The sequence below is a fragment of the Manis pentadactyla genome, chromosome 6, assembly GCF_030020395.1.
Source record: "Manis pentadactyla isolate mManPen7 chromosome 6, mManPen7.hap1, whole genome shotgun sequence".
Classification (NCBI taxonomy): domain Eukaryota; kingdom Metazoa; phylum Chordata; class Mammalia; order Pholidota; family Manidae; genus Manis; species Manis pentadactyla.
The window spans coordinates 24,682,179-24,708,982 of record NC_080024.1 but is presented as its reverse complement, the minus strand read 5'-3'; the positions used below and the strand labels follow the sequence as shown (position 1 = coordinate 24,708,982).

At 34.8% G+C, this 26,804-nt stretch overlaps 1 protein-coding gene and 1 long non-coding RNA gene across 3 annotated transcripts in view; one reads left to right on the top strand and one right to left on the bottom strand.

The window, feature by feature from the left end:
• Positions 1 to 1,301: 1,301 nt before the first annotated feature.
• Positions 1,302 to 22,840, bottom strand: MYL1 (myosin light chain 1). Of its 2 annotated transcripts, none has more exons than XM_036926792.2 (7): positions 22,578 to 22,840; positions 10,866 to 10,893; positions 6,873 to 7,016; positions 4,645 to 4,818; positions 4,121 to 4,198; positions 2,161 to 2,203; positions 1,302 to 1,618 (listed from the first exon to the last, which is right to left on the bottom strand). In XM_036926792.2, the coding sequence occupies exons 1-6, from the start codon at positions 22,701 to 22,703 to the stop codon at positions 2,175 to 2,177; spliced, it is 579 nt and encodes a 192-aa protein (XP_036782687.1). In that variant the 5' UTR covers positions 22,704 to 22,840; the 3' UTR covers positions 1,302 to 1,618; positions 2,161 to 2,174. The 2 variants fall into 2 exon arrangements, with proteins under 2 accessions (XP_036782687.1, XP_036782688.1); XM_036926793.2 differs by lacking the exons at positions 10,866 to 10,893; positions 22,578 to 22,840 and adding exons at positions 11,147 to 11,171; positions 11,917 to 12,046.
• Positions 11,136 to 26,804, top strand: part of LOC118932937 (uncharacterized) — a 102,954-nt gene continuing 87,285 nt past the window's right edge. Inside the window, exons 1-2 of the long non-coding RNA XR_005032961.2 lie at positions 11,136 to 11,273; positions 20,211 to 20,276. This is a non-coding gene — a long non-coding RNA (uncharacterized LOC118932937). The remainder of the gene's footprint in view (positions 11,274 to 20,210; positions 20,277 to 26,804) is intronic.

The window sequence follows — 26,804 nt, the reverse complement described above, 5'->3', positions numbered from 1 at the left end:
TGTTTGTACCAGTCAACTTCTCTACATGGTGCCATTTGTAATTTTTTTAAAAAAACTTTTTATTGCCTGATGTAACAATCAAGTATAAATATATATTCAAGCCTGCACTGTTTAATATGGTATTCATGAGTCACATGTGGCTATTTAAATCAATTAACAATTAAATTCTACAGTAACATTAGCCACATTTCAAGCGTTCAGTAGCCACATGTGGCTGGTTCCAAATAGGACAATGTAGATATAAATTTCCATTTTTACTGAAAGTTCTATTAGACGGTGCTGTGTGAAACTTCTAATTCCTGGTCTCAGGCAAACGTGGCAATAAAGACTTTGAGGCCATAGTGAATTTTTCTTCAGAGAGTGGTTATAAGGCACCAACATCATCTTGGCCACAAAAACATAGGTCAAAGTTGAAACTGTTGACTACTAGAATCTGAATGACCTTTGCTAAAGATGGAGCATGTTGACCTGAACTGCCCAACCTCAGGGAAAAGTTGTTTCAGCATCCATCATTTGTTTCAGCTTTGAGCTTGTACAGGCAGGCAGGAATTTTTCAGAGATTTTATAATTCTTGTAAAAATGGTTACGGATATCTTTTTAGAGAATGGGAGAACTACTTATCACTTTGTCTTTTCTAAACATTCAGCTACCAACTTGCAAATTCTGCCTCTGTTCTAAAGAAAAAGTGATACATGATAACATTATGCTATAACAAAGTAAGTGCACACGATGAACTTTTCTATCAGTTAGCCTTACCATTTAGGACATGTATTTAAAGACTAAACCAAGATTTTGGGACATGGACATGCAAAGTAGAGCATATGATGCAGAAGAGAGAGTACTAATAGATGGAATCTTGAGTTCTTGAGTAACAGTCTCATTTCCAGAGAGGTTTTTTTTTGAAGTAATGGCTGAAAGGTCATTTTAAATTTTATCCCTGAAGACATTTAGTGAGACGAATCAAGAACTTATTAGACTTATCCAATAGGCCAGATTGTTATTAGAAGTGAAATAGATCAAGCCATGTATACAATGACTTACACCAAACTGAAGAAATTTCATCTTAATTGCCTGGATAGTTTATATTAAAACATCTCTGATACTATCTGAATTTTCTCAGTTCTCTATTTCACTTTTTCATCAATATATGATTATAATCATTATTGCATTTGTTATTGCAGTGTAGTGATTTATTCTTCAAAAGTTTGTAATTTATCAATTATGGACATTAACAAAAATATTGAGGTTTTAAAAATTATTTTCTGTAAGCAAGAAGACAGAAACACAATGCAACTTGAACATTCTAGACTGACCAAAATTATTTATTATTATTATAAGGATGTTCTTTGACCCATGGTAGAAAATGAAGAGTGGTGCTTGGATTTGAGATTATATTCAGTATTTTATCCTTCTCATCTAGAGCAGGAGGCATTTGGTTTGTGTGATATATACAGTTCATAGAGGAACAGAAGGTATATAAAAACTCAGGGAGTCCTTCAGTCTAGAGCAGTCCACGTGATTTTGTTTTTATGAATGATGGCAAACAGATTTGGACAGTTCATCATGGGTGTTATTATTAAGGTAAGTTTCCAGCCAGTCTTCCTAAACAATGCTTGATCTGTAAAGGAAAAGGGAAAACAAGTTAGATGTTGATTGCATCTTTTCAGAAAGAAAACTGGGGAGGAAATAATGTGAAGTGCAAAAGAAGAAAAAGCACACAATGAACCACCACTTTCAAAGTAAGTTACTTCTTAACCTGGTTGCAAGTAGTTAACTATGGACTGTGATAACATGGTTTTCTAGAACAGTAATTGTTAAAACCTATGTCAGTCATTCAAAGAACTTAGGTGCATGTTTTTATTAGCATTGCATTACAACTAAACTAATTAACTAGTCTCTACCTTGTTGACTCTCTTCTGCAAAACTATGGTACAAAGATGAGGTTTGTAGATGAGGCAAACATGTCAGAAGTTTTTGCCTATATGCTCTGTTTCCAAATAAATCATTTCAAGGAATTGATGTATTCAGGTTAATATAAATAACTCTTAATTAAGAACTAATGCTAATTGTATCTACAGCATATAAAATGACACTGTTACATTAAAAAAAATACAATATCAAGAAAGCCTTATACAGTAAAGAGGAAACAGATATATATACCTTGAGAGCTCCATTTAGTTAGACATGATATGCTTGACAAAAGCTGTAGGCACAATATAGACAGTTTAGAGTTAGACAACAGTCAAATTTAATAAAAAGTTTAACAAGTTTGCTCAACTCTCATTTTTCTTAGCTACAGTGCTCGTGTTTATTTTTTAAAGCTCTATACAGCCCATTATTCTTAATTCTGGATTTATGGCCTTTCCCTGATTTCATAAATTTAACTTTTTTGAATAAGTGTTATATTCACATGGTTAAAGCTTTTTCTTTAAAGTATGAAAGAGTTTATAACAAGGTTCCTCACCCTTCTCTCCCAGCTATCTAGTTCCTGTCTTTATAGCTAAGTTGGTGGAGTTATTATGCATGTATAAAAAAATATAAATGTTTCTAAAATCATTTTTACCCAAATGGTGGCATACTCTAAAAATTCTTTTGTACTTGCTTTTCTCACTGACTCTGTCTTGGAGATATTACCATAATGGTAAACAAGAGTGTCATTATTTTTTAGGGATGTAGGGAATTTAATTGTGTAGGTATACTAGAGTCTATTTAATACATCCTACATTGGTGGACATTGAATTATTCAAATATTTGGCTATTACAAGCAACACAGTAATAAATAACTAAGTATCTAGCTCTCATTTCACTTGGGTATACAGTCTAAAGACTACATCTCTTCAAGTATATTTGATCAATTTAATAGTATCATATCACCATGCAGAGATTTTAATGATTTACATTTCCAAAGGAATGAATGAAATCAACTGTATCCCACACACTCTCCTCAACCTAAAGTGTGCTCACACTTAATTTTTGGCAATCAACTTATTGAAAAATGTTATTTCAGTGTAGTATTAATTTGCATTTCTTTTATTCTTTTATTATTAGTGAAGTTTAGCATATTACATTCATCTATATTTTTATTTCCTTTTCTATTAATGATCCATGTACTTGTTAAATTTCCTTTGGGTTGTGTCTGTTTATTAATTTGTAATCTTTTTTTTTAATTAGGGAAATGAGCTTTTTCTGATACTGATCACAAACACTTTTTTTCTGGTTTGTTGTTTTGTCTTTTGACTTTGCTGGCGGCTTTTGCCATATAGATCTTTAAATAAAAGTTATGTGATTGAATTCTCAAAATCTGTAATGCCTCTTGGGTTTTGTAGCACTATTTGTTAGAAAGGCCTTCCCACTTCAAAAGTTATAAAATAATTTTTCCATGCCTTTTATACTTTTAGCTTTTACATTCAAATTTTTTTTCTATTTGAAACTTATCCTGGTATAAGATCCAGAGATGTGGTTAGGTTAGTCTTTTGGGGGATAGTTAAGTCTCAGTTTTAGTGGAAAATTTTAAGTTTACAAAAATGATATCATGCAACTTCATTCTGCATAGCGCATTACTTTTCAGACCTTCTGAATGAAGCTGATCTAAATTTGTAGCAGAAAATAGATAACTGGCCACTATGAGATAACTTTTATTTAAGCAAGAGCACTAGATAGGGAAAAGAACTAAATTTTAGCATCAGCCCTGCCATTAATGATGTGACCGTCACTAAGGAAACCTCTTTGCCCCTCAGCTTCTTCATTTTCATAAATGCTTGGTGTAAAGGATTTTGTGATCTCTCTTACTTTAATATTCTACTGAATTTTATTCTGACACAAACCCTCTCTATCTTACAGCGATGTCAAAAAGATTTAACAAGGAAAAATACATGTGAAACCCACTTTAGTGCTGTACAATAATGCGCGGGAGTGCTAAAACCCATTGGAATAAACATTAGCTATATAGTCAGATACGCTATATCTTTTTAGGGTTTTGTGTCATTGGCTGATAATAAATCACATGTGCATGTTTAATAAGGGAGGCAGAGAAAAAGAAGATATTTTAAGCTCAAAGGAAGTCCATCATCAACCCAACCAGCTCAGAGTTTCTGTAACCACTGGAGCATGGGAGATGTACCTTCATAGTTGATGCAGCCATTGGAGTCTTCTTGACCTGCCATCAGGGCTTCTACTTCTTCCTCCTTCATTCTTTCCCCTGATGAAATAAAACTCTTTGTTCAGAAATAAGGCCAAAAGATACTTTAAAAACTCCCCCTACATTTAGGACTCCTGGAGACTATGACTAAGCTCTTGTAGGATAGAAACCAGGCCTTCCCTGTACCTCTGGCCCTTAGTAGTTATCAATAAATTGTTTTTGAGTGAATGAATTAAAAGCACATTATACCTGATCACCCAAACTGTACCTTACAGGAACTACAATGCTTTACTTACTCCTTACCGGGAATTTCAGATACCAATTTCCCAAAACAAATTCATTGATACTGAGGCCAGTTGAAATTCTCGTTAACTTTTGACTATTCTTTTTCATTTTTTCCTGTAGTCTTTCCCCCTACCTATGTTGGTTATATTACAATTTCTCTAAATCATGCTTTTTCTTATGTATTCTGTCCTGTTAAGTCCATTGAAATAAATTTTCTTTACCCAGGGTGGCGAGCACGTGACGGAGCTCAGCACCCATGACCGTGCCGTTGCCTTCCTTGTCAAACACGCGCAGACCCTCCACAAAGTCCTCATAGCTGCCCTGGTCCTTGTTGTTGGAGATGGCTTGCATCATGGGCAGAAACTGTTCAAACTCAATTTTCTTCGCATTCAGCTCTGGAAGAAAGTGTCATCTGGAGTTATTAGCCACCATAAAATGCCATCTCTGGGTCACAAATTAAACTTGAAAGTTCATCCTGGGTGATCTGAAATATCTCTGTAGAGCTTAAATTTCAGGTGGTAAGTTGCTGATGACAAAAGTTGGAAGTAGATAATTGTTTGTGCTCTGGTATCCTGGTGCCTATACTTTTATTCCCCATCTACCATTTACAATGATGTGATCACGTGATAGTGTCTTTCCCTCTTTGGGCCTCAGCTTTTTCACCCGTAAAATAGAGTCACTTGACAATGTTTGTGTAAGTACTAAATTACATGATACGTGCAAAGTTTATCACAGTACCTGGGACAAACTGAGAACTTAGTGCTAGCTGCTATTTTATTAGTATGGCAATTTAATATTAATTTTTTATAAATACTAGGGAAACAGTATACTGATATACTGATACAATAAACCATATAAATATAGTAAAACTAAACTGAACCCTAAAAATATTCCACCTTTGTCCTGAGCTTTTGTAGAGCTCCAATTTCTTGAAATGTTAAGTAATTTAAGGAAGTTAAAATGTGAGAGTGTGTGTCAAATGCTGTGTGCTCACCTCACTTGTTTTCAGGTTAGAGGCCTGGAAGTGATAAAACTCCCTTTAGTATCTTCTGACAGGGTAAAGCATTCACAGCAAAGTATAAAACAGACTGACCAGGTGTATGCAAATGGATAAAGTTATGTAGCTCTAAAAATAAAAGCTCTCTTTTACTAGTCTTTCCTCATAGAATAGAAATCTAGCATATTGAGTAATATAAAAGATTTGAGTGCTGAATAAATGAACATTTACTTCATAATTCTATTAAAGATAGGTGTTTGATAATTTAGAAAATGCGTAACAAAGAAGATTTGGCTTATTGCTCTCTCGCTTTATCTCATGCTCTCTGTTACTTTTTGCTTTTTCCAGGATGATGTACTTGAAAATTTTCCTCCAAAGAAAATGAAGTTTGAGGAAAATTCTAGCAGACTGTTTCAGAGATCAGTTTTCTCAAAGTGAAGTCTTTTTTTGCTTTTGTATCACAAGAAAATACTCTTTTTTAGTTATTAAGGAAAAAAAGAAATTATTTGCTCTCTCATCCTGTTTTTCCTTATGGCAAAGATAAACAGCACAAATACCTACTTTAAAAAATTTCAGTTTTGCCTTTTTTAACATTTTTATTCAGGGTAGTATTTTCCAATAGACTATCATACTTTGCCAAGAGCCATTGGGATTAAAAAATGTCCTTGTTCCAGACTAATAACTGGGTTACTGTTTGGAGCAAATGACTTCTGCTGTTTTGCCACTTCTGTATCTCACTCACTTTCATCCCAGGATTTACCCTGGGAGACTGAATGCAGGTTTTGGTTTAGAGTTCTAATTCTTCCTGTAATACTTTGGAAATAGAAAATACTTGTATTAAGATGTTATCCCGTCTGTTGTGAATTAAGAGTGAGTTTCTTTTAAGATGGTCACAGTAGTCTGGTGTCAAAAGACAGAGCACTGGGCAAAGTCAGCAGGTATTTTCAGGCTCCTGAAGACATTGTGATTTCATTTCCACAGCTGTTATCAGAGTAGATCTTCTCTAGAAATGTGCCATTGTAATTTACTGGCTGTTGTATACAGAGTGCATTGTATTTTAGCCATATGTAACATCTTTACCAAAATGTATTTTTGTGTTGGAAGGTTTGCAAAATGTGCAGATTTGGATATCATTTCATTTCATTAACCTTTAAATTATGAGCATTAGGTAGGATGATGATGGTGATGTTAACATTAGCTATTTCCTTTCATTAGCATGAAATTTTATCATGCATGCTAATTCTCAAAGGAAAGTTAACCTATTTTGTGAGGGGGGAAAAACTGAATCTCTGGGCAGCCAAGAGGCACTTACCATAGGAGCAAATTAAGCTCTACTCTGTGAAACTTCCCTCTTCTCCATAAATTTTCCTCTTTGACCCCCTCCTCCCCACCAGCCCACTGACACACACACACAAAAGTGCTTCCTAAGACTTTGGAAAAACATGTGGTTACCTTCATTGCTGGGGTTTCCCAGGACCTTCTTGACCTCTGCATTGGTGGGATTTGTGCCCAGAGCGCGAAGGACGTCACCAACCTGGCTCAAGGTGATCTTAGATTCACCCGTTCTGTCAAACAGGAGAAATGCCTCCTTGAATTCTGCAAGAAGCAAGAAGCATTTAGGTGCTTTATTCTACCTCAGACCACTAAATTAACCCTATCATCACCAAGGATCCAGTTCAAACTTTCCTGTTTTACAACTTTAGCTGACCACTAAGTTATCTTCGGACTCTCCCTTTTCCGAGGTCAAACAATCATTGACACTGTTTGACATTTCTTTTTGGGACTATTTTAAAGCAGTGTTTCCAATATCAATTCATATGTTATTAATCAGACATGGAAATTGGAACTCCTAGTCATATTTGTTCATATTTCCTTCAAGTGCTTAGAAAGCAGGACTGGGTTCAGAAATTCTGAGGCTTTGAGAAGTCTTAAGAATTTCTTGTATGACCCTTCATATAATTAACTAAGTTAATAACATTTCAAGAAAACAAATTTTCAATTGAGGTTGTGTTGTGTGAGGTTAATCCAAGTTTCTCAAATTAAATAGAAAAATCTCCTCTCAAGGTACAAACTTCCTAAACTCTTCCCTTAATGAACTTTCTTCAGGAGTAACTTCATCTTTCAGGAAAGAATTAGGAAAGCAAGACAAATCTCTAAAGTTCTATAGTGTGATATAACCACTTTAATATATGACTCTAGTAGGTATAATTGATTCAGAAGGGGGAATATTTGTTTGGTTCTCTCACTCTGGTAATCTTTTTAAACTTTATTCTTTTGTCAGATACAACATGTTGTTCTAGATATAGAATTTAAGTACACATTTTTTAACTAAAATTCTATGGAGATAGTTGTAAATTCATACACAATTAAAAAATATAGAGATCTCTTACTCTGGTTTCCCCCAGTAGTAACATTTTACAAAATTATAGTATGTTATCATAACCAGGACATTCATATTAATAGATTTTACTCCGGTTTCCCTACTTTTACTTGTTCTAGTGTGTGTATGTAGTTACATATTTTTAAAGTGTTGCCTATTCATTTTTATCACATTCGATCTATTGCTTATTTTCCCTAAATTTTGTCATTTTCGTTTGGTAGAGCAGATTTTGCCTTTCAAAATTACATTAACAAAGAATTAAGAAGTGTTTACCAAAAAGACAGAAAGGGATGCTTCTGTAGATTTAAGGGCTATAAAGACATTTTAATTGAAACTTCTAAACTTAGCTAAATGAAATTTTCCAGGGAACCCAAAGTACTGTAATGGCAACATGCTGGAGTTAATACCAACAGTCAAAAAACAATTTGTGAATGAACTAGTAGAGGTGAAAGCATTCTTTTTAGGCCATTAGTGACTTCAGATCAAAAGATGCTATCTACATAGATACTCAGCAAAACACCCTATTCTACTGTTCCTCCATGTCCCTCCGTCCCCTAATTTAATTTGCATCTCGAAACATTCTATAGATCAAAACCTATAGATCACGTTATCATTCTTTGCTAAAATTTCCTGCTGAAATCCTACATAATTTGACTATAGCGGATCACTTCTCTAATCTAAAGAACATGCTGCAGGCACTGTGGGATCATTAGTCAAATATTATTTTTCATCTTTCTAAGGCACTCATGAAACTGAACTATTCTTGTTACTGGCTCCAGGCTTCCACGCATAGATTGCTCAGAGGGCTCACTAGTACTTTGCTTAGATGCTGATATAGAAATAGGATTTTGTGGGCTGAAACAGAATCTCTCTAAGATTAACCCCTTTGTTAATTTAAAGGCTAATGCCAGAAAGATATTGTTCTTCCTACCCCAGATTTTTAAGGAACTACTGCTTAGAGTCTGGTCACCTGTTTTTGTAAATAAACTTTAATTGGAATATGCCATGCCCATTTATTTATGTATTGTCTGTGGCTGTTTCTATACCTCAATGACAGAACTGAGATGTTTTTACAGAGATTGTACTAGCAGTAAAGCCTAACACATTTACTATTTGACCTTTAAGGAAAAAAATTACCAGCTACTGGTCTAGAACAACACTGCTCTAGAACTTCTTATGATGACCAAAATGTTCCATGTCTGGGTTGCCCAAAAAGGTAGCTATCAGCTACCTTTGGCTCTTGAGCACTAAATCATGACTAGGGCAACTAAGAAAAGAGATAAGTAAATGTTTTTATTTTTAGTTAATTAAAATTTAAATAGCCACATGTGGCTAGTGGCAACTGTACTGGAGAGCACAGGACTTAGACCTTTAGAATGCTGTAATTTTTTTAGTGTTTCTTTCTTGCCTCCCAACCTGTAATACATTCAAATAGAGCGGCCATGAGCAAAACTCTTCGATCATTGAACAAGAAAGCAAACGAAGGACATCTTCATTCATTTGGCAAAGTAGAGGATTTCCATTTAATGGAAATGCTTACATTTGTTTTTCTAGCACAGAAGAAAACCAGTCCACCATGTCAATGTTTACTGAAACACTATACCAAAAACCTATTTCATATGTGGAGTTACTGGTTTAATGTTCAACAGTAAGTCCTTTTGCCTCCTCTAGCATTTTTAAGCCTTCAACTGCTTGGTCCTACCATAGTTTGGCAGTCAAAATGACACTGTAAGTTAGATATTTGAGGACTGGGATGCAGTAGTTGATAATGCAGCAGCTTTACTAGTTAAGTATGCATTGAAAAATCAATCTACAGTAGAATTACCATTTCCAATAAGAAAAAATAGTACTTTGCATTATAATTTCAAAAGATCTTGAGTTCTGAGTCATCAAATCATCCAATCTGTCTATCTGTGGCCATCAACCATGATACAGATACATGTGAGTCTATGCTACAGCAAATATCCATTTTTACCCCTTAATTGATGTCCAAACATGAGATATTCTCAACATTGAAACAGACTGAAAATGGGGAATCCTTCAGGTAGAGAACTGAATATTTGAGTAGGCCCTTACTAACTTCCTATAATTATATTTTTATATCATATATCATAGCTATATACATATGATTATAACCAATATTCTAATTAATATGATATCACATAACTAAATTTTTTCTCTTCCTCTTTCCTATAGATATATTTCTATTTCAGTTTATTTGAAAATGTGACACTTCCACTCCATAAAACATTCCTCCCTATACTTCCAGTGAAAAAACTAAATCCTGTGGGACACAGGATTTCATGGACTCAAAGACCCAAAGGAAAAAAAAGGGGAGTGGGAGGGAAATTATTCAGATTCTCTTGAATCTTAAGAGTTGAGGTCTTCTAGTTAGTAACTGCTTTTACAAAAGAAATTTCTAATTAGTTTAAACTAAGATATTGATCCTATCATTTGAGCAATCCCATCACCTCTCTGGGAGTCTGTCTTGCATCTCTAAAGATGGACCAGGAGACAACAAATGTTCCTTCCATAGTTTAATTATAAATGACTCCTCCCTCTTTGTCTCTGAATTCATTTTTATTCTATATCCACTTTACCTGCTATTTCTCACAACTCATTATGATACCCATTGAAATTATGTAGATTTGGTAATTTGGCAAATTTCATAATCAATTTTATTTACAAATTGAACAATTCAGACCTGTCTAATACCTTTGTAAGGATTTGATGAACAAATAAGCCATCCAAAATCTACATCCTTTTTTTGGATATATATCTATATGGATTGCTACTGTATCAAATTGGTTTTATTTAGAAATCAACAAATACAAGGACCTATTTTGTGATGTTTATGTTTTGTTTGCTTCAGCCTTTGATTACTGATTATAAGCAAAGGGTTCAGGTTGGGAAAATTTATATTTAGAGTGAGAGCATTTATATTTAGAGTGACAACAGCAGCAGGGATAATTAAGAAGAGCTAATCTCATCTCGGGGGAGTTGGTTTTCTCACATGCCATCTTTATGAGTGTGCACCTATTAACAGCTGTATCTTTTAAACTTACCATCCTGCTGTTCCTTAGAGAACTGGATCTGTCAGAAAGAAATTAACCACAAAGAATATTTTAACCAAACAAAAATGTCCTGATTTTTAAGTGTATCCAAGCTCATTCCCTGAGTAATCTTCAAAGTAAGTTCCAGAAGTAAGCTTACTTTTTAGAGCTCAGGCATAGCTTGGACACTAGCAGGTTGAGCCACACAGTAACATGCCTCAGAGTTAAGTGATATTCCAGAAACTAAGCAGCGCTCTGCCTACATCTGGAGGAGAGAAGCTCAGTTCACTTACCAGCAATCTGGTCAGCACTGAAGGACTGAAGCGGCGAGAGAGAAGGAGAAAGAAAGGAACAACTAGTACTCTTTCAAATGCATTGACAGAATGAGTGTTCCCTGCTCGGAGATTTTTAGGAAGACATGTAAGTATCATGGTATAAGAAGGTTGCCTTGGGATATTTTCGAATCTAGGAAAAATAAAAAGCTATTGCAAAACATAGTTAGGGAACAATCTCTCTGTATCTCAATCAATCAATCAATGTTTTAATAAATGCTAAAGCAAATACTTCCTCGAGTAATATAATAACCTATGGTGTATTTAAAATACGTCTAGTACAGATGCATTGTATTAAGAAGTACAGATACACTGCATTGAAAAGATTAACTTAAGTCTTTATTCTATTTAACTAGTAAGCTTTTACCCAATGCTTAGGAAGTAGTTTACTTAATTTTAGCTGTCATCATCATTGGATTGCTTTCTCAGGTATAATATGTTGCTATAGTTGCAGGATTTCTTCTCCCTACATTTAGATATAACAAACCTATGTGATATAGCAAACGTTGGTGAGAGATAAAGTACTACTTTTGGAATAAGATGTTTTCCAGTTGGCATAACAGCTCAAATTAATCTCTTCTTTCCTCAACCCATCTCAACGAAAAACAAAAAGTAGATTCTGCAGAATATGCTCTCTCCTCAGTTCTGTTCCTTGTCTGCCTACTCAGTGAGGTCGTATCTAAAGTCTGCATCCTCCTATGAATGTCAAAGAGGCTTCCGGGAGGACCCACCATGGCGGAGCGCTGGGCTGCCCGGCAGTGGCGAGGCTGAAACGGGAGTCGAGGGCTGCTCCAGTCCCTGAGTGGGGGCCTCCCTTGCTGAGGCTGCCTTTTATTTCTGGGGAAGCAGTGACCTCACAGCTCGCATCGGGTTTCAGAGAGAAGTGGCCATGCCCATGGAGAGTTCTTTAGCTTTCTTAGGGCAAAGGCAAAAAGGGATCTGCACCCTGAGGGCTATTTTTAGGAAACCAGAACCCTGGAGTGGACAGCAGGAGGGCGACTGAAGCCCGTCAGGACTTTTATGGTCTTTATCCTGGAGGTGTGCTCTTGCAGTGTCTTCCTTTAAGAAACTTACTTGTTTTAAGAATTCTTATTTGTTCAGTGGTGGAGAAACTCAGAATTTCTTGAAGGGCTCAAGCTGACCCCCTTCTCTTGGTATTATGGACTTTTTAAAATTTCAAGTCAGCAGGTTTTGATATTGATGGAATTTATTGGATGGGATGGGTTTGGGGTTTCAAATGGCAACTGCTGTAGAAGGACCATTCTCTGAAGCTCTGTCCCTAGTGGTAAAGTTCAGAGGTCTTGAAAAGGCCACGTACATTCTACATGTTTCTGAGGGTTCACCCAAGTGACAATGAAGCCAGTTTTGGAAATCTCCAATTAAAGACCAAGGATGGTTTTGAGCCTCATTTCCACCATTCTCGCTTAGTTTTCTTAGATTGGGGTGGGTATTTTCCTTCCTCCTTTTTATATTTGTGGCTGCTGACTAGTCATATTTTTAAAATTTATTTAGTTTGTCCAGGAAGGAAGGTTTATAGGCCACTTTTGCATCTTCTTTTCTCATTCTATACATATCCTTTTAAAATTTGAAAAATTTGCCCAAATTCTCACTAGAATGTGCTGATTCTGTTCCGCCATATCAAATATTCTTGTGACAGAAATGGAAGCTAGTAAAATTAAGCCAAAAACATTAAAAATGCTTTGAATCATTAGAGGAAATGGGAGGGAAAAAGGTGGAAATTTGTAACTTTTGATAATTGTGTGGTTTAGAGTCTCATGATTTTTGATGCACAAATTAAAGCCATTAGAGCAAACTTTGTGTTTTTTAGTCTTGTATTATATTTACATATATGCCATTAAATTTGAATTGCCCTATGAATAATATTAAAAATTAACATATTTATCTATATTAAAGATAACTAAAATAAACTCATCAAAGTTGCCCTATATCATGCCCATTTTCACTTTTTTTTAGGTAAAAAAACGTGTGTCCTTGAATACATATAAAACATGGTCAATTTGTATAGAATCTGTTGAGTACAATGTAAAGTCATTTTGAAAGTTGTTGTATGTTATGTATAAGCTATTGCTAGCCAGTTGGATATTGTATAAAGGCTTAGTATTATTAAAACAGAAGTGGCAGCTGTCTAACTATTTCACTTTGGTTTTCCTCTCTATCTTTATCACATAGAGAATAAGAGTTCAGACTTTTTTGTACCTATGGAGAATCAAAGTAAACATTGACAATGGTAGGGAAGACTACAGTCTAGTCTAGTCTAGAGTCTAGAGAATCAACTGCAGTTGAAAAGTTAGTAGACCTAGATGTTGTGCCCATAGATGTTTCCTTCCTGGATGAACTAAATAAATGGGAAATACTACTATTTTCTTGTACTCCTTTGCAAATGACAAAAACCTTCTTTTGCATCTCTTACTTGGTGTTACAGCAATAAAATAATCAGCCCTTTGAACAAAAGCCTGATGTGAATACAAAATGTTATCTGATTTTGGACTCAGTTTGCTATGTCCTCATTAGGTTTGTTTTAAAAATTAGGTTTAAGTCTCTTCTGTCCAGAATGCTCTCTTCTCACCTCTGCCTTTTAGAAGTTAACTATTCTTCAAAGCTCTTATGAAATCTCCTTCTCTTGAAAGAACTTTTTCTCTCTATTTACCTAGCCCATTTCTCCCACTGCAAGATGTTAAATCTTCCTGACTGTAAACTTCTGGGAGGCACCGGCCATTAGCAAAAGCCATTTCCCTCGTGATGCAAACCTGGGTGCAGGCCTCTTCCAGGCCTCTCCCTCCTAAAGTACTGGACCTACCTTATTATCTCCCATAACTCTGTAAAATACCTTGCCTATACTGGATGCTTAACTGATTTTAATTAAATGAAAATAATTAGAATATTGTAAGTTCCTCCTTTAGACATTGGTTCTTCCTCTTGGATATTAGATTCCTGGAGAGAAGAGACTATATTAGTTCCTTCAAAGAGTTTACATTCTAGAGGAGGTGTGTATATCCTCCTTCAATGCAGCATCTCCAGTACCTAGAACTGCCCAGCACGCAGTAGACATGCTCGTTTTGAATTATTGATGTATATGCCTTCATTTTTCCAGAGCCTTTCCCTAGATTTTGTATAAATGTTTATGGTCAGGACTTCTAATTGGCCAACCTCAATTTGTTTTTTAGCCTATACACTTACATTGGACTGTTAGTAAAATAACTACATCCCATATTTTTATGACTCATGCACTATTTTTTATTGGATTTAGGTAAGTAGTAGGCTACCAAATAGCAGCAGTAAAAAGGACTTTCATTGCAATGTTTACGGATCCTTTCTCATTTTGAGAAGCATTTTTCTAATAGAAGTAATCATTAGAAGTTTGGTTAACTGGTTAAAGGCACAATAAAGTTTCTGATATATAGAAGGGATTGATTTATAGGAAAAATATTAAAGTGCCATTCAATCAACCAGGCTCTGCCATTGGTGCAAAGCTTTAAGTATATTTTGAGTTATAATTAAAGATAATCTGGGAGATACAATTTTTAATTAAGAAAACATTGCTGCATATGTTCTGATTTGATGCCTGGCAGAGGGCCAAAGAATTGCATGTGCTCAAACACTTAGGAAAACTGAACTTACCAATTTTCATCCCAGTTTCACAGTTATTAGAAATCCCCATAAAAGGCCAACAGAAGTACTATTTTTGGAACTCTGAGAGCTCTGTACTTCAGAATAACTCAATTTAAAGAAAATAAATAGTTTTCATTGCATTTTTTTACCTCAGAAAGGCTATACTTAGGCTGGTGACTAAAAACAAAAAGGAGATGGTATAAAAAGGAGAAGTAGAGAATACTGAGAATATAGTATCAACCTGAGTTGTGTAAGGTAAGAGAGAATAGATGGCTATATTGGAAAAAATGATCTGAACAGAAGAGCAAAAGAGTAATTTTGTGCTCAGGATGTAGACTAGTCAACTGAATTCAGTCACATTAGAGCAAAGGCTGAATTATTAAAATATCGCAGTTCAGACCTACAAGAATTAACAGAGAGGCTTAAGTGAAATTTTTTTTGTTGTTGTTGATAATTATTTTTTATTGAAGGGTAGTTGACACACAGTATTACATTACATTAATTTCAGGTGTACAACATAGTGATTCAACATTTATATACATGACAATTCTAGGTACCAGCTATCACCATACCAAGCTGTTACAATATCTTGACTATATTCATTACATCCCGGTTACTTATTATTTTACCATTGGAAGTGTATACTGTTTTGTTTTTTTTTTTTTTTTGTGAGGGCATCTCTCATATTTACTGATCAAATGGTTGTTAACAACAATAAAATTCTGTATAGGGGAGTCAATGCTCAATGCACAATCATTAATCCACCCCAAGCCTAATTTTCATCAGTTTCCAATCTTCTGAGGCATAACAAACAAGTTCTTACATGGAGAACAAATTCTTACATAGTGAATAAGTTCTTACATGGTGAACAGTACAAGGGCAGCCATCACAGAAACCTTCGGTTTTGCTCATGCATTATGAAGGCTTAAGTGAATTTTAATAAAAATTTTAAAATGTGGCCCAAGTATACATGTCTTCGTATTTCTTATTGTCTTCCTTATAGTTAATAATCCATAAATAAATTTAAGATCTCTTGAGAGCTGTACCTTCTTTACTTTGTGCATTTGTTTGTATGCAACTTATTAAAAGTCCAAGCTATGTTTTGTTTCTTCCTGGCTCTTTCCATTTTTAAAATATGAGCATTAAAAAAATTCTTTGTGTATGTGTTTTAAGAATTTATGAGTATCTGCTTTTTCCTACTTATCTGGAATAAAAGTTCCTTTTGTGACATGAGGGATGTGTGAATATTGGCATTAATAGATTTTAGAGATTTTAGGTCTTTTGATATGGTATAAAGAGAACTAGATGGGGATTGAAGTATTCAGAATTTTGTTCTGGCTATCATAACAAATCATGTGTCTTTGATAAAGTAACTTATCTGGGTTATAGATTCCTCAAAAATAAAATATACTGTGTGATTTCTAAGGTTACGTAATGATTGTTCAGTGTTGTGCGCTTTCCATTCTTTTGTCAGTAGAAACTACTTCAACTCACTTTTTTAAATGGAAAAGTTCAGGGAGCCTACAAATTCAACATTAATATTATTTTGAAGCTGTTTAGATAAAGAGGGGTTTAACATAATATAATTTCAGATGTTTTGTAAACAGGAAACACCATACCATTGGGCATTTCCTAGGTACAGAGGAACTCACTTGCCATAGTGGAAGAAAGAATATAAAGTCAAATAAGATGTGGTTTTGTCTTTAGGAAAATTTTTCTTCTCTGACTTCTACTCAGATTTATAACCAGAATAGCAAGGATTTATCTTCCATATAATCTAAATTTTAACTTGTATAATAAAAGTCATCACTACTTATCTATTGCAATTTTTGTCCTCCAAATTCTGATTTGGGCTGAGAACAAACTGTAGAAGTTTATGTAGAAACTATAGAAGATCCTATTTTCATATGAAAAGTATTTCAATATGAAGAGAAGCTGAAGAAAGTGTAGTATCAGCAGACTAAATATAATCCTTTCCACAATTTCCATGAGTCAGATGGTGCTTAATGCTGGATAATTATGGAATGACTTCTAAAGACAACTTGCCAGGGGGTTCATTTGCAACATTAAAATGTCAAGAGGCTAAATTTGGCATTGTCACTTTGTGGTCTCCCTGTATTGCAAAGATTTCATTATCTTTAAAGTTGAAAGTGCTATTCACTATTAATTGGTGAACAGATCTATTCTTCCCAAATTGCATTTTACTTTAACAAGACATTATCCAGTTACATATAATTCAAAATATAATTTTACAGCAAGTTATAGAATGCCCTTTAATATTTTCCTACTCCATTTCTCCTATTCTTTCACAATGTAGATATCTGACAGTGTAAACTTGATACTGATACCTACTAATAGCCTTAAATAATTTTTTATTTGCTCTGAGGTTATATTCACACTGACAATGATTCACATTGCAGTTGGTTGAGATTATACTTGTCTTAAGAATTAATTTGAATTATTGAAGTTCTGAGTAAAAGAAGACAAACTCAAAATTATATAAAGAAAACTTAGAGACCACTTGTAAATGCCACACTCATTCCTTCTAATCAGAAATTGACTATATGTGTTCTTTTTTGACTTCTTTCCTCAAACTAGTTAAGGTTAAGATGTAATCATTATACATGTGGCATTATATTTCTACATATCAGTCCAAAAATATTTCCTTGGGATTTCCAGTTTAAATCATGCTATTTATTTTAAACAAAATACAGATCCTGTACCATTCTCAGAATATTAGCCTGATGGCAAAATTTGGATATCAGGTTTGATATATGTAAATGTTTAATTATAAAAAATTAAAATTCATTCAGTTTTACTACATTTAACAGGATTTAAAAAAGTACTTTGGTATAGTTTTTTTTCCAACTTTATTGAGAAATAATTGATGTAACATTCTGTAAGTTTAAGGTGTACAATGTGATGATTTGATATGTGATGCCTTTGATATTACAAAATTATTACCACAAATAAGGTTAGTTAACACATCTATAGTTAACGCACCTTACAAAATTGTCTTGTGTGTGTGTATGTGTGAGAACTTTTTTAAGATCGACTCTATCAGCCCCTTTCAAGTATACAGTACTTCATTGTTAACATAATCACTATGCTGTATATTAGATCCCCAGAACTTATTCATCTTATAACTGGAAATTTGTACCCTCTGACCACCTTCACCCATTTCCTCCACCCCCGGTTCCACCCCTGGCAACTACCGATGTAATCTCCTAAGTCTTTTATATATCCATGTTACATTTGCAACTTTTTACAGGAAACTGGACCAAAATGACTAGGAGTCATTCAAGGTTCCTAGTATTCCACCTTCCACTTGTAAAAGAGAACACCCAACATGTCAGCAACAGGTGCTAAGATAGGGAAGAGCTGCGGACAGCAGAACAGGAGCGAACAGCCAAGGTCAGTCTTGTGAACTTGCTCCGATGTGTGTCTCTTGCCCCCTCTTCTGGGTACTCAGGGCTGTGCAGGGCAGTCTAAGAACCCCTCTTCCTCACACACTTAAGAGCAAAAATGGCTTCTTCACAAATCTTAGAAACAGCAACTTTTTAAAACAGGATGTAGTTGAAGATATAATTAAGACGGTTGACTCTGGATTTGGCCTGTTAGGTTAAATCCTAGCTCCATCACTTACTGGCTATTTGATCATGAGCATACCACCGCACCTCATTTAGGCTCAGTTTCTTTTCTTGCAGAATGAGGTTACAAAACAACCTCAAGGTAATGTTTGGAGGAATAAATAAGATAATAGGGCACAGAGCAAATTCACAATGAACATTGGTTATTATATTGCAAAGAGCTTTATAATTTTCAAAGTCTTTCATGAGCCATGACTTCATTTGATTTTCCCAACAATTATTCTAAGTGGGACTGAGTTTGCCTTGTTAGAGATGAGAAAAAAGAATGCATAGATGAACACAAACAATGCTATACATGGACCAAAATAAGTCAGGTATTGCAGTGTATACATAATATACCTCCGCTGAATACCCATCATTAAAGAGATGTATTTATTGGGAATGCTATATTTCCACCTTACCCATTAAATAGAAAGTTTAAATTTTTCCAAGAAATGGTCAATCGTGGCAGTGAGACTTGATATCTGATGAATTTCTGTCAATGCCTTCTGCACCTTTCTTTTGTAAAAATGCCCGCCCACAGGATCTCATCAGGGGTGACCACTTTGATGAATACAGTGAGAATTAAAACTTAGGCAGCACAATGAGAGACATGGTTCAAAGTCCTGTCATCTCCTAGCAATTCTGACATGTTAGCTAAGGCATGCACTGTGCAAAAAATTCACTTGTACATTGGAGAGCTTTTAAAATCTAGGCACACGGTCATCTCATGACTTATTTACTTCATTATTTCACTTGGTTGAAGTTTTGGCAACAAGGGCTAATACTCGTGTTTGCACCTGCAACTGTAACTAGTGCTGGGTTTTAGTTCCTACCCTGGAGAGTCTGTCAGGCAGGGTCTTTTAGTCTGGGCGTGATTGCTGAAGTGTCTGCTCTCAGAAAGCAAGAATGCTTAAAACCACCCAGGAGGGTGACTTTTATGTTCAAATATTGGTGGTTAATTTTGTTTTTGAAAGGATACTAGTAGAAAATCCATGGGGATGGGACATCAGTTAAACATTCCCTCAGAGAAAATCAAAGGTTTTATGTCAGAAGAAATATAGATATGCTGAGGAAATGTTCCAAATAAATGGCCTACAAACCAGGAAATCAGACTGGAAAGCACATTTAAGAAATTGATAAAACTAATTAATAATAGCTAAGATTTTTCAGTTTAGGGGAGTCAAATATATGGGTATTAAACATCGTGTATTATAAGATGGAACATAGGTATTAGCTGGAAATAGTGAGAATTTAAATATTACTGTTGCTATGAATATAATATCACAAAGAGAGCTACACTTAAACTTTATTATTACTCAAAATCTAAAGGGCAACTAATTTCTAATCTTATGTGATTTATGAAAGAAAGTTTAAAATCCAATTAAGTTTTGTTCTTTATCGAGTTTTTAGGAAGTTAATGAACACATATAACAGCTCTATTAATTTCTTTAAAGTTCATTTTCTCTGCTTGAAAAAAGTTTATAACTTATCTGAGGTCATATATCTAGAAACATCATTAAGTGATTAAAAGCATCATAATATGAGATGTTTTAATGTACATTTTAATTAGCATTGTTACCTACTGGGATGGAATTAAATTTTTATAAATTTTGCAATTTGCATCACATTCTCTGGCTATGTTATAAAAGCTATAAATATGTACTGATTTCATACTGGTGAATGCAAATCATTGAAGGTGTTTAAATTCCTTCACAAAAATATATTAGTTTTAATTCTTTTTTTTTTTGTTCTCTTTTTACCAGGAACAGTCTGGGTGAATGAAAGATAAAGATTAATTCCCTCCTGTTTCTTCTAGATTCTCCTTTTTGGTATGTATCCCTTATAAGAAATAGACATCCATCCCATCTCTTGTTCTGTAATGTAATAGTGGAGGTGGAGAATACTCCCTCTTTACAGAGACTCTCTAAGAGTATTTTGTTCTTTTGCTTAGTTGTACTAGCTCATTGCTAGCATTAATTCAACATATAGTTGAAAGAATAGACCAATTTCAACATTCAAAAAAGCATTACTTCTTTAACTATGAACAAGTAACCAGTTTAATTTCTGGATTAAAAAAGTGATGTTTCATCTTTCCTTTGAGATGTCTTACTACTGAACTAAATTCTTATTTACTTGTCCTTACACCTTCCTCAAGGAAGAAAATTAATGCCTGCTTTCATTAGTGTCATACTTCTTTTTCTTCTTAAGAAGGCACATGTTTTCCTTTCCATATGGTTGCAAACCCAGATACAGAAAGATGACATTGTCTTATAAATCACAATAATTATAAAGAGGAATAGCTTTGACACAGATTGATATCTGTAATGTTAATATAGAGTGGAGAGTTGAAGAAAGGAAAAAATCAGAATCACTGTAGTTGCTGTAATCGTGCTCATTGTATAATGCAGTCTGTGTGCATCTACAAAGATACATTAACTATGATTGCTGGAGATGAAAAACTTGGTTTCTTCTTAATGAAGTGTATACATGCAGTCCTCAAGGTAGAAAAACATTTATTAGAAGATCTGACATGCATTTCTCCTTTAAGTGGATATTCATTAAGAATAGTTCCTAACCAATATTAGATCCTATGGTCAACTTTTTTCAAATAGGACTTCAGGTACTACAAACTCAAAATATTTATGATAATCTACTTCTACTTTTAAACATAAAATTTCATGTTTAACCAGAATGCTATAAAAATCATGAATGTATTTATTTAAGTTCATCACGTATATCTGAGGGTGTCCTAATTCAATATTTATGTCAGGAATATTTGTTAAAATACACAATTATACTATTGGTGCACATGGTGTGTGTGGGGTCACGGGGAAGGCAGTGTAGCTCAAAGAGGACAAGTAGTGACTCTGTGGCATCTTGCTACACTGATGAACAGTGACTGCAATGGTGTAAGAGGAGGGACTCAATAATAAGGGTGAATGTAATAACCACATTGTTTTTCTTGTGAAACCTTCATAAGAGTATGTATCAATGATACCTTAATTTAAAAAATCTATAATTATACTAAAGTAGTAAATGAAATGTTTATTTTACAGGTCAACTTTGCCATTGCAAATAAGTAGTATTATTTTAGCAAAATTCAGATGATTATGTACGGAACTTTTGGACTAAGTGAAATGATTATCTCAGAGGAAGTTTTGCCCACTGATTTCCTTGTAAGGCTGGGTTCCTGAGATGAAGATTTTTAAATTGTCACTTGGACCAATCAGAGTCCAGTGAAGGAGGAGAAGGAGCACATTTGATGGGTCACAATTCTGAAAGGTAGCAGGCAAATCCATTGCATCATTTTTCCAAAAGCAGATAATCTTTTGACATTTGAGAACTTTGATCACAGCAAAGTGTTGGCACAAAAATCAATCACATTCTCCTTAGTTCAAGATCAGTATGCAAGAGTTCAAAGACAGAAGCTAAAAGCCATACAACCAACAAGTTCTACAATATTTTTTGGGTTAGTTTCATTTAGAGGCAACTCACACATTCTAATTAAATAGCGTATATAAATAAACAAGATGACAGTTATAGTCACTGAAACATTTGAGTGCATAATTGTCTGCACTGAGATCTCATTTACTGTTGTATCAAATTTTATTAAGGAAAGCTGAAAGGGGAATTAGCTTGAATTGTGAAAATCTTCTTTTTCAGATGAAATAAAGCAGCTGTCAAATAAATACATCCAGGACAACTGGGTCATCAGCTGTTTTTAAACTTTTGGAAACAAGCAGGGCTAAAACTTTCCTTTCAATGTAACTTTAAGGCGAGGCACCCAATTTCCACAGCAATTTTATTAAAAAACAAAAAAGGTACTGGTTTAAGTGTTTGGAAAACACCTTTACACTTTGCAGTTCAGCAAATTAGGGAAAAAAGGAAATGAGGAGAACAAAAAATAGAGCCAATACAGGTTCCATATACAATATCATATTCATAGTAATGTTACTGAAATTAGATGCCAGGGTTTATAATTTAATTAGGATTCTTTTCTCCCCAAATCTACCAGTTCACGCAGTAATGCCATTTCTGTCAAGTAAAAATATACACCCCTTTCCAAGTTCCAAGAGTTTCCTACTGTTGAAAGATGTTTCAGTGACCAAACAATTCACCCGTTTAGTTACCTTAATGGCAGAGAGGTCAATTTTTTCTTCTTTGGGTTTGGCTGGGGCAGGGGCAGGGGCAGGTGCTGGAGCAGGGGCTGGGGCAGCGGCTGCAGCGGGTTTCTTCACGTCCCTCTTTGGTGCCATTTTGTTTAAAAGGATGGGTCACAAAAAAAAAAAAAAGAGAAGGAGCACCTCCAAAAGAACCTGTCAAAATGCTCCTTGGAAAAGGAGTGGCGGTTCAGTTGATCCACGGCCCAGTGTCTTGAAGGCGGCCCCGGAGTGTTAAATGGTATCAGGGCTTGCATATATATTTCACTTAGTGCCTAACAGAATCTCAACACATGCGGCTGGATTGGACAGTTCCCTAGGCAAGGGGGATGGCATTCAGGCTCAGGCTATAAATGGAATCTAAAGGGTCAGGGCTTCAACAATTTTTTAAAACTCCCCTTGCTTTTTTTTCTTTCCCCCCTCCCTTACTTGTATATAGAAGGGAGAAAGAAATGCGCCGAAGCCAGCCCCAGAGCCTTTGGTGACAGTAGAGCAGATTGACTGATACTTTTTCTTGGTAGAATTACAGGCCTGCTTAAGTTGCAAATCTTTTTTCCCCATGCCTAAGAAACTTTGCTGAAGGATTTGATTTCAACTTGGCATTTTGGCCGGGAATACCACCAACCATCACTCAGCTACTCGGCTCCTCCCCTCCTCCCCGCTTGCCACGGTCTGCAAGAAAATGTTGGTCAGCAAAGAGGTGGTGGTGTTTAAAAATAAAAAGCAGTCGTGTAAGGAAAGCCCATCAAGTATTCAAGTAGTTTTCCTTCTAGGGAGCATAAACTCTGCTCTCTCATCTTTTTTTAATTATAATAAACTGTATTCTAAAGAGAAATAATTCAAAACGACTTTAATTTTCTTTCTATAATGAAAAATATCAAATGGGGTGGAAATGACAGCAAAATTTACCTTCTTGCCAAGCAACTTTTCTAATAGAAAGTAACTTTCAGTCAATGTAGATACTTAATCCATTTTAATACCTAACTGGCGTAAAGACTAATTATTTGTCACCTAACTATTTTTATCCATACTAGGGAGATAAGATATATTTTAAAATTTACCTAAGTAGCAAGGGAGATGAAGAGAAAAGGACTTTAGTTATCAATATTGTGTAAGTTTTGATGAGTAACTGGAGAGTTTTCCTTTTCTGTCTTTGGCTTCCTCAGTCTATAAGTCTAGACTCTCATCCTAAGAAACATGAGATTAATCAATGTACCGTCTTCAGTCCTGTTCATTTAAGTTGTGAGATATTTAATTAATAAGTAATTATTAATTAGGTAAAAAGAATCACAGAAAACCAACCCCAGTTGTTCGTTTGGCATTTTAAAAGAGTGTATTTATAATTACTTATGTAACAGTATATATATACATACACACATATATAATATATGCACATATCTATCTATCTATCTATATATATATTAATCTATATGTATAAATATAAACATGATATATTCTAATTGTTAAATGTAGTTGTGTTTAGAGATACAGATTTATTACCTATTTTCTTTTGGTCTGATATAAAAGCATCCCCCAGCTTGAGGAAAGTTACTGTTCCTCTCTGTGTACTATGGCTGAGAGATTAAGTCTCTTGTATTAACAATAATTCCCTTAAGTCATAATTAGCCTACAGTTCATCAGTCTCCTCATCTCATGTGCTGGCCTGATCTACTGGGTTGTATTATCCACATAGGTTCAGGAGGAGCTTTGTATCAGCTCCTTCTACATTGCTGCCCCACATCAAGGTCTCAGTCATTACCTAGATTAGCTGCTCATACTCATTTCTTACATACAAGACAGTCATGGGAACCTGAACATATTTTACTAAGTATATTGACTGTCACAAATTTAAATAAGTAGAATTAAAAAAATCATGTTATGTTTTATATCAGAAACACCATTTTTGCAAAAAAGCAGAAATTTGTCCACGAGTTTGTTTTCCTTTAAATTATCAAAGGATAGGGTTTTCTGCAATTACTGAGTGATGGATATGCTCTTCCTTTAATTCAGAGCCTATTTTAATATGTAGGTGCATGTGCAGAAATCCTTTGAAATCTATGACAGGCTTGCAAGTAGAAGAGCTGTATGTGTTCTAAGCAAAAATTTGATATAGGAACACTTTATTTCATAGTAAGGGGGAAATGGCTTGATCTCACTATTTATCTAAATCCCTTCACATTACCTAAAATATATCACACATTTTGAATTCATAGAGAAAAATATGTTGGTATAGAATTTTCTACTTGAAAAATAGAAATCACAAGTGTACACTGCCATTCATATCATAGCAAGGGTACATGGCATCAACCTGACGTTACTGTGACATTAACCTTGGCCTGTTGAGGTAGTATTTGTCAGACTCCTCCCTCAAACCCATAACTTAGCTTAATCATGAGAAAAACACCAATATAACACACATTGAGGGGCATTCTAAAAAATTCCAGACGAGCACTTAAAAAATTGTCGAGATTATAAAAAAATTGATTAACTATCACAACCTAGAGTTGCCTGATGAACCCTGATGAGTAAATGTAACGTGTTGTCTTAGATGGAATCCGGGAATAAAAAAGGAACATTAGGTAGCAACTAGGGAAATCTGAATAAAGCAGGGACTTTAGCTAATAATAGCATATCAGTCTTGGTTTGTTAGTTGCGACTAGTGTACCATACTAAAGTAAGATATTAACAGTAGAGAAAATTGGTTATGGAGTGCATGGGAACTCCCTTCAAACTTTCTGTAAATCTGAAACTATTCTAAAATTTAAAAAGTTATTCAAAACTCCCCAAGAACTAAAAAAAGTAAAAATAGTTCACTCTGAAACTTCAAAGAAAAGGTGTGTAAGATCTCATTCTTAGTTAATATTCTTTGGGCTTTGTTCAAGTGTATTACAGAAAGAAAGTCTTAAACATGTACAGAGTTTATAACACTGAAGTCTTTTTTGAAATGTTTAGTCCTATGCACAGAATGTATATCTCAGCTGGTCACTATTACTTATATACAGAAATTACATGTGAGAAGAAGACTTTAGAGGCTTTCTGCAACTAAGATCCTGAGTAACTTAATAGGATACTCAGAATCCAAGTGAAATCACTCCCTGGGCCTCTCCTTTTTATAGGTCTAGGTAACAAGACTTACTTGTAAGGAGAAGGAAGGACAGCAGCTGAGGAATCATGTTCTCAGGGACAGCTGATATGCTCTGTGCCCAGACCTTCCAAGTGTTCCTTATGCTTAACTGTACCATTCTCTGTCTAAGTATTTTAGATGCTTACCAAAGTGCAGGGCAATCTCAGAGAAGGGATAAATCCATTACTAAAGATGGCTCATTGTATTCTACCTTCTAATTCTCTTGTGTGTGTGTTGCATTTTTTGAACCACTTGGTCGAGATCTGCCACATATCAATCTGTTTCTTCATAGCATAGGTTTTTAGGTTCTTTTTGGCTAATATAAAACATTTGTTTTGTTTGGAGATGTTGGGCCTGGGAAATGAGAGCCACCAGTATTTCCCTATTTCCCTTTCATTTTCCTGGTCCTAACATGCTTAACCACAGGCCAGGCAACCACAAGGATCGATTTATTCCACACATACTGACTACCTGGATGCTAGGCCCTGTTGTAATGGGCACTTTTAGGATTACTAGGTGAACAAGATGTATCTGGTTCATATTCTCTTAGAGCAGGGTTGGAAATCAGGTGCTGTACAAGACAATGATCAACTAAGAGAAATGATTGCAAATTGTTACAAGTAATACAAAATAAACAAGTGACATGAAAATAATTATGCTTTATATGAACATCTCTGTAGAGCTGCCATTTCAGCTTCATCTGTACTGAGAACTTTTCCCAGTACATAGTTTGTACTTTTTGATTTCCTGAGAAGCTTACTTAGAACAGAAGTAATGATATTACACACTTTGCAATTGTGTAGAACTTAACTGTTTACAAAAGGAGTTGAAAGTATAAAATGCATATGCCCTTTAATTCAGCAATTCCAATTCTCCATAATTAGTAGTAATTCTCCACCCTGGTTGCATGTGAAAATTACTTGGGGAGATTCATTAAATACCCATGCCTGGGCTCCACTCACAGAAATTCTGATTTAACTGTCTAGTGGAGGAAGGGTCTGGGGAGCATGGGAAGCAGTATTTTTAAAGGTTTCCCAGATGATTCTAATGTGAAACCAGACTTGAGAAACTCT

What these genes read in the sequence shown, in the direction of transcription:
- MYL1 (XM_036926792.2), bottom strand. Translation starts at nt 22,703, where the DNA reads ATGGCACCAAAGAGGGACGTGAAGAAACCCGCTGCAGCCGCTGCCCCA. An exon ending in TCACGTGCTCGCCACCCTGG is followed by an intron (nt 4,199 to 4,644) that starts GTAAAGAAAATT and finishes TTATTTCATCAG; the next exon opens with GGGAAAGAATGAAGGAGGAA. An exon ending in TGGCTGCATCAACTATGAAG is followed by an intron (nt 2,204 to 4,120) that starts GTACATCTCCCA and finishes TTGTGCCTACAG; the next exon opens with CTTTTGTCAAGCATATCATG.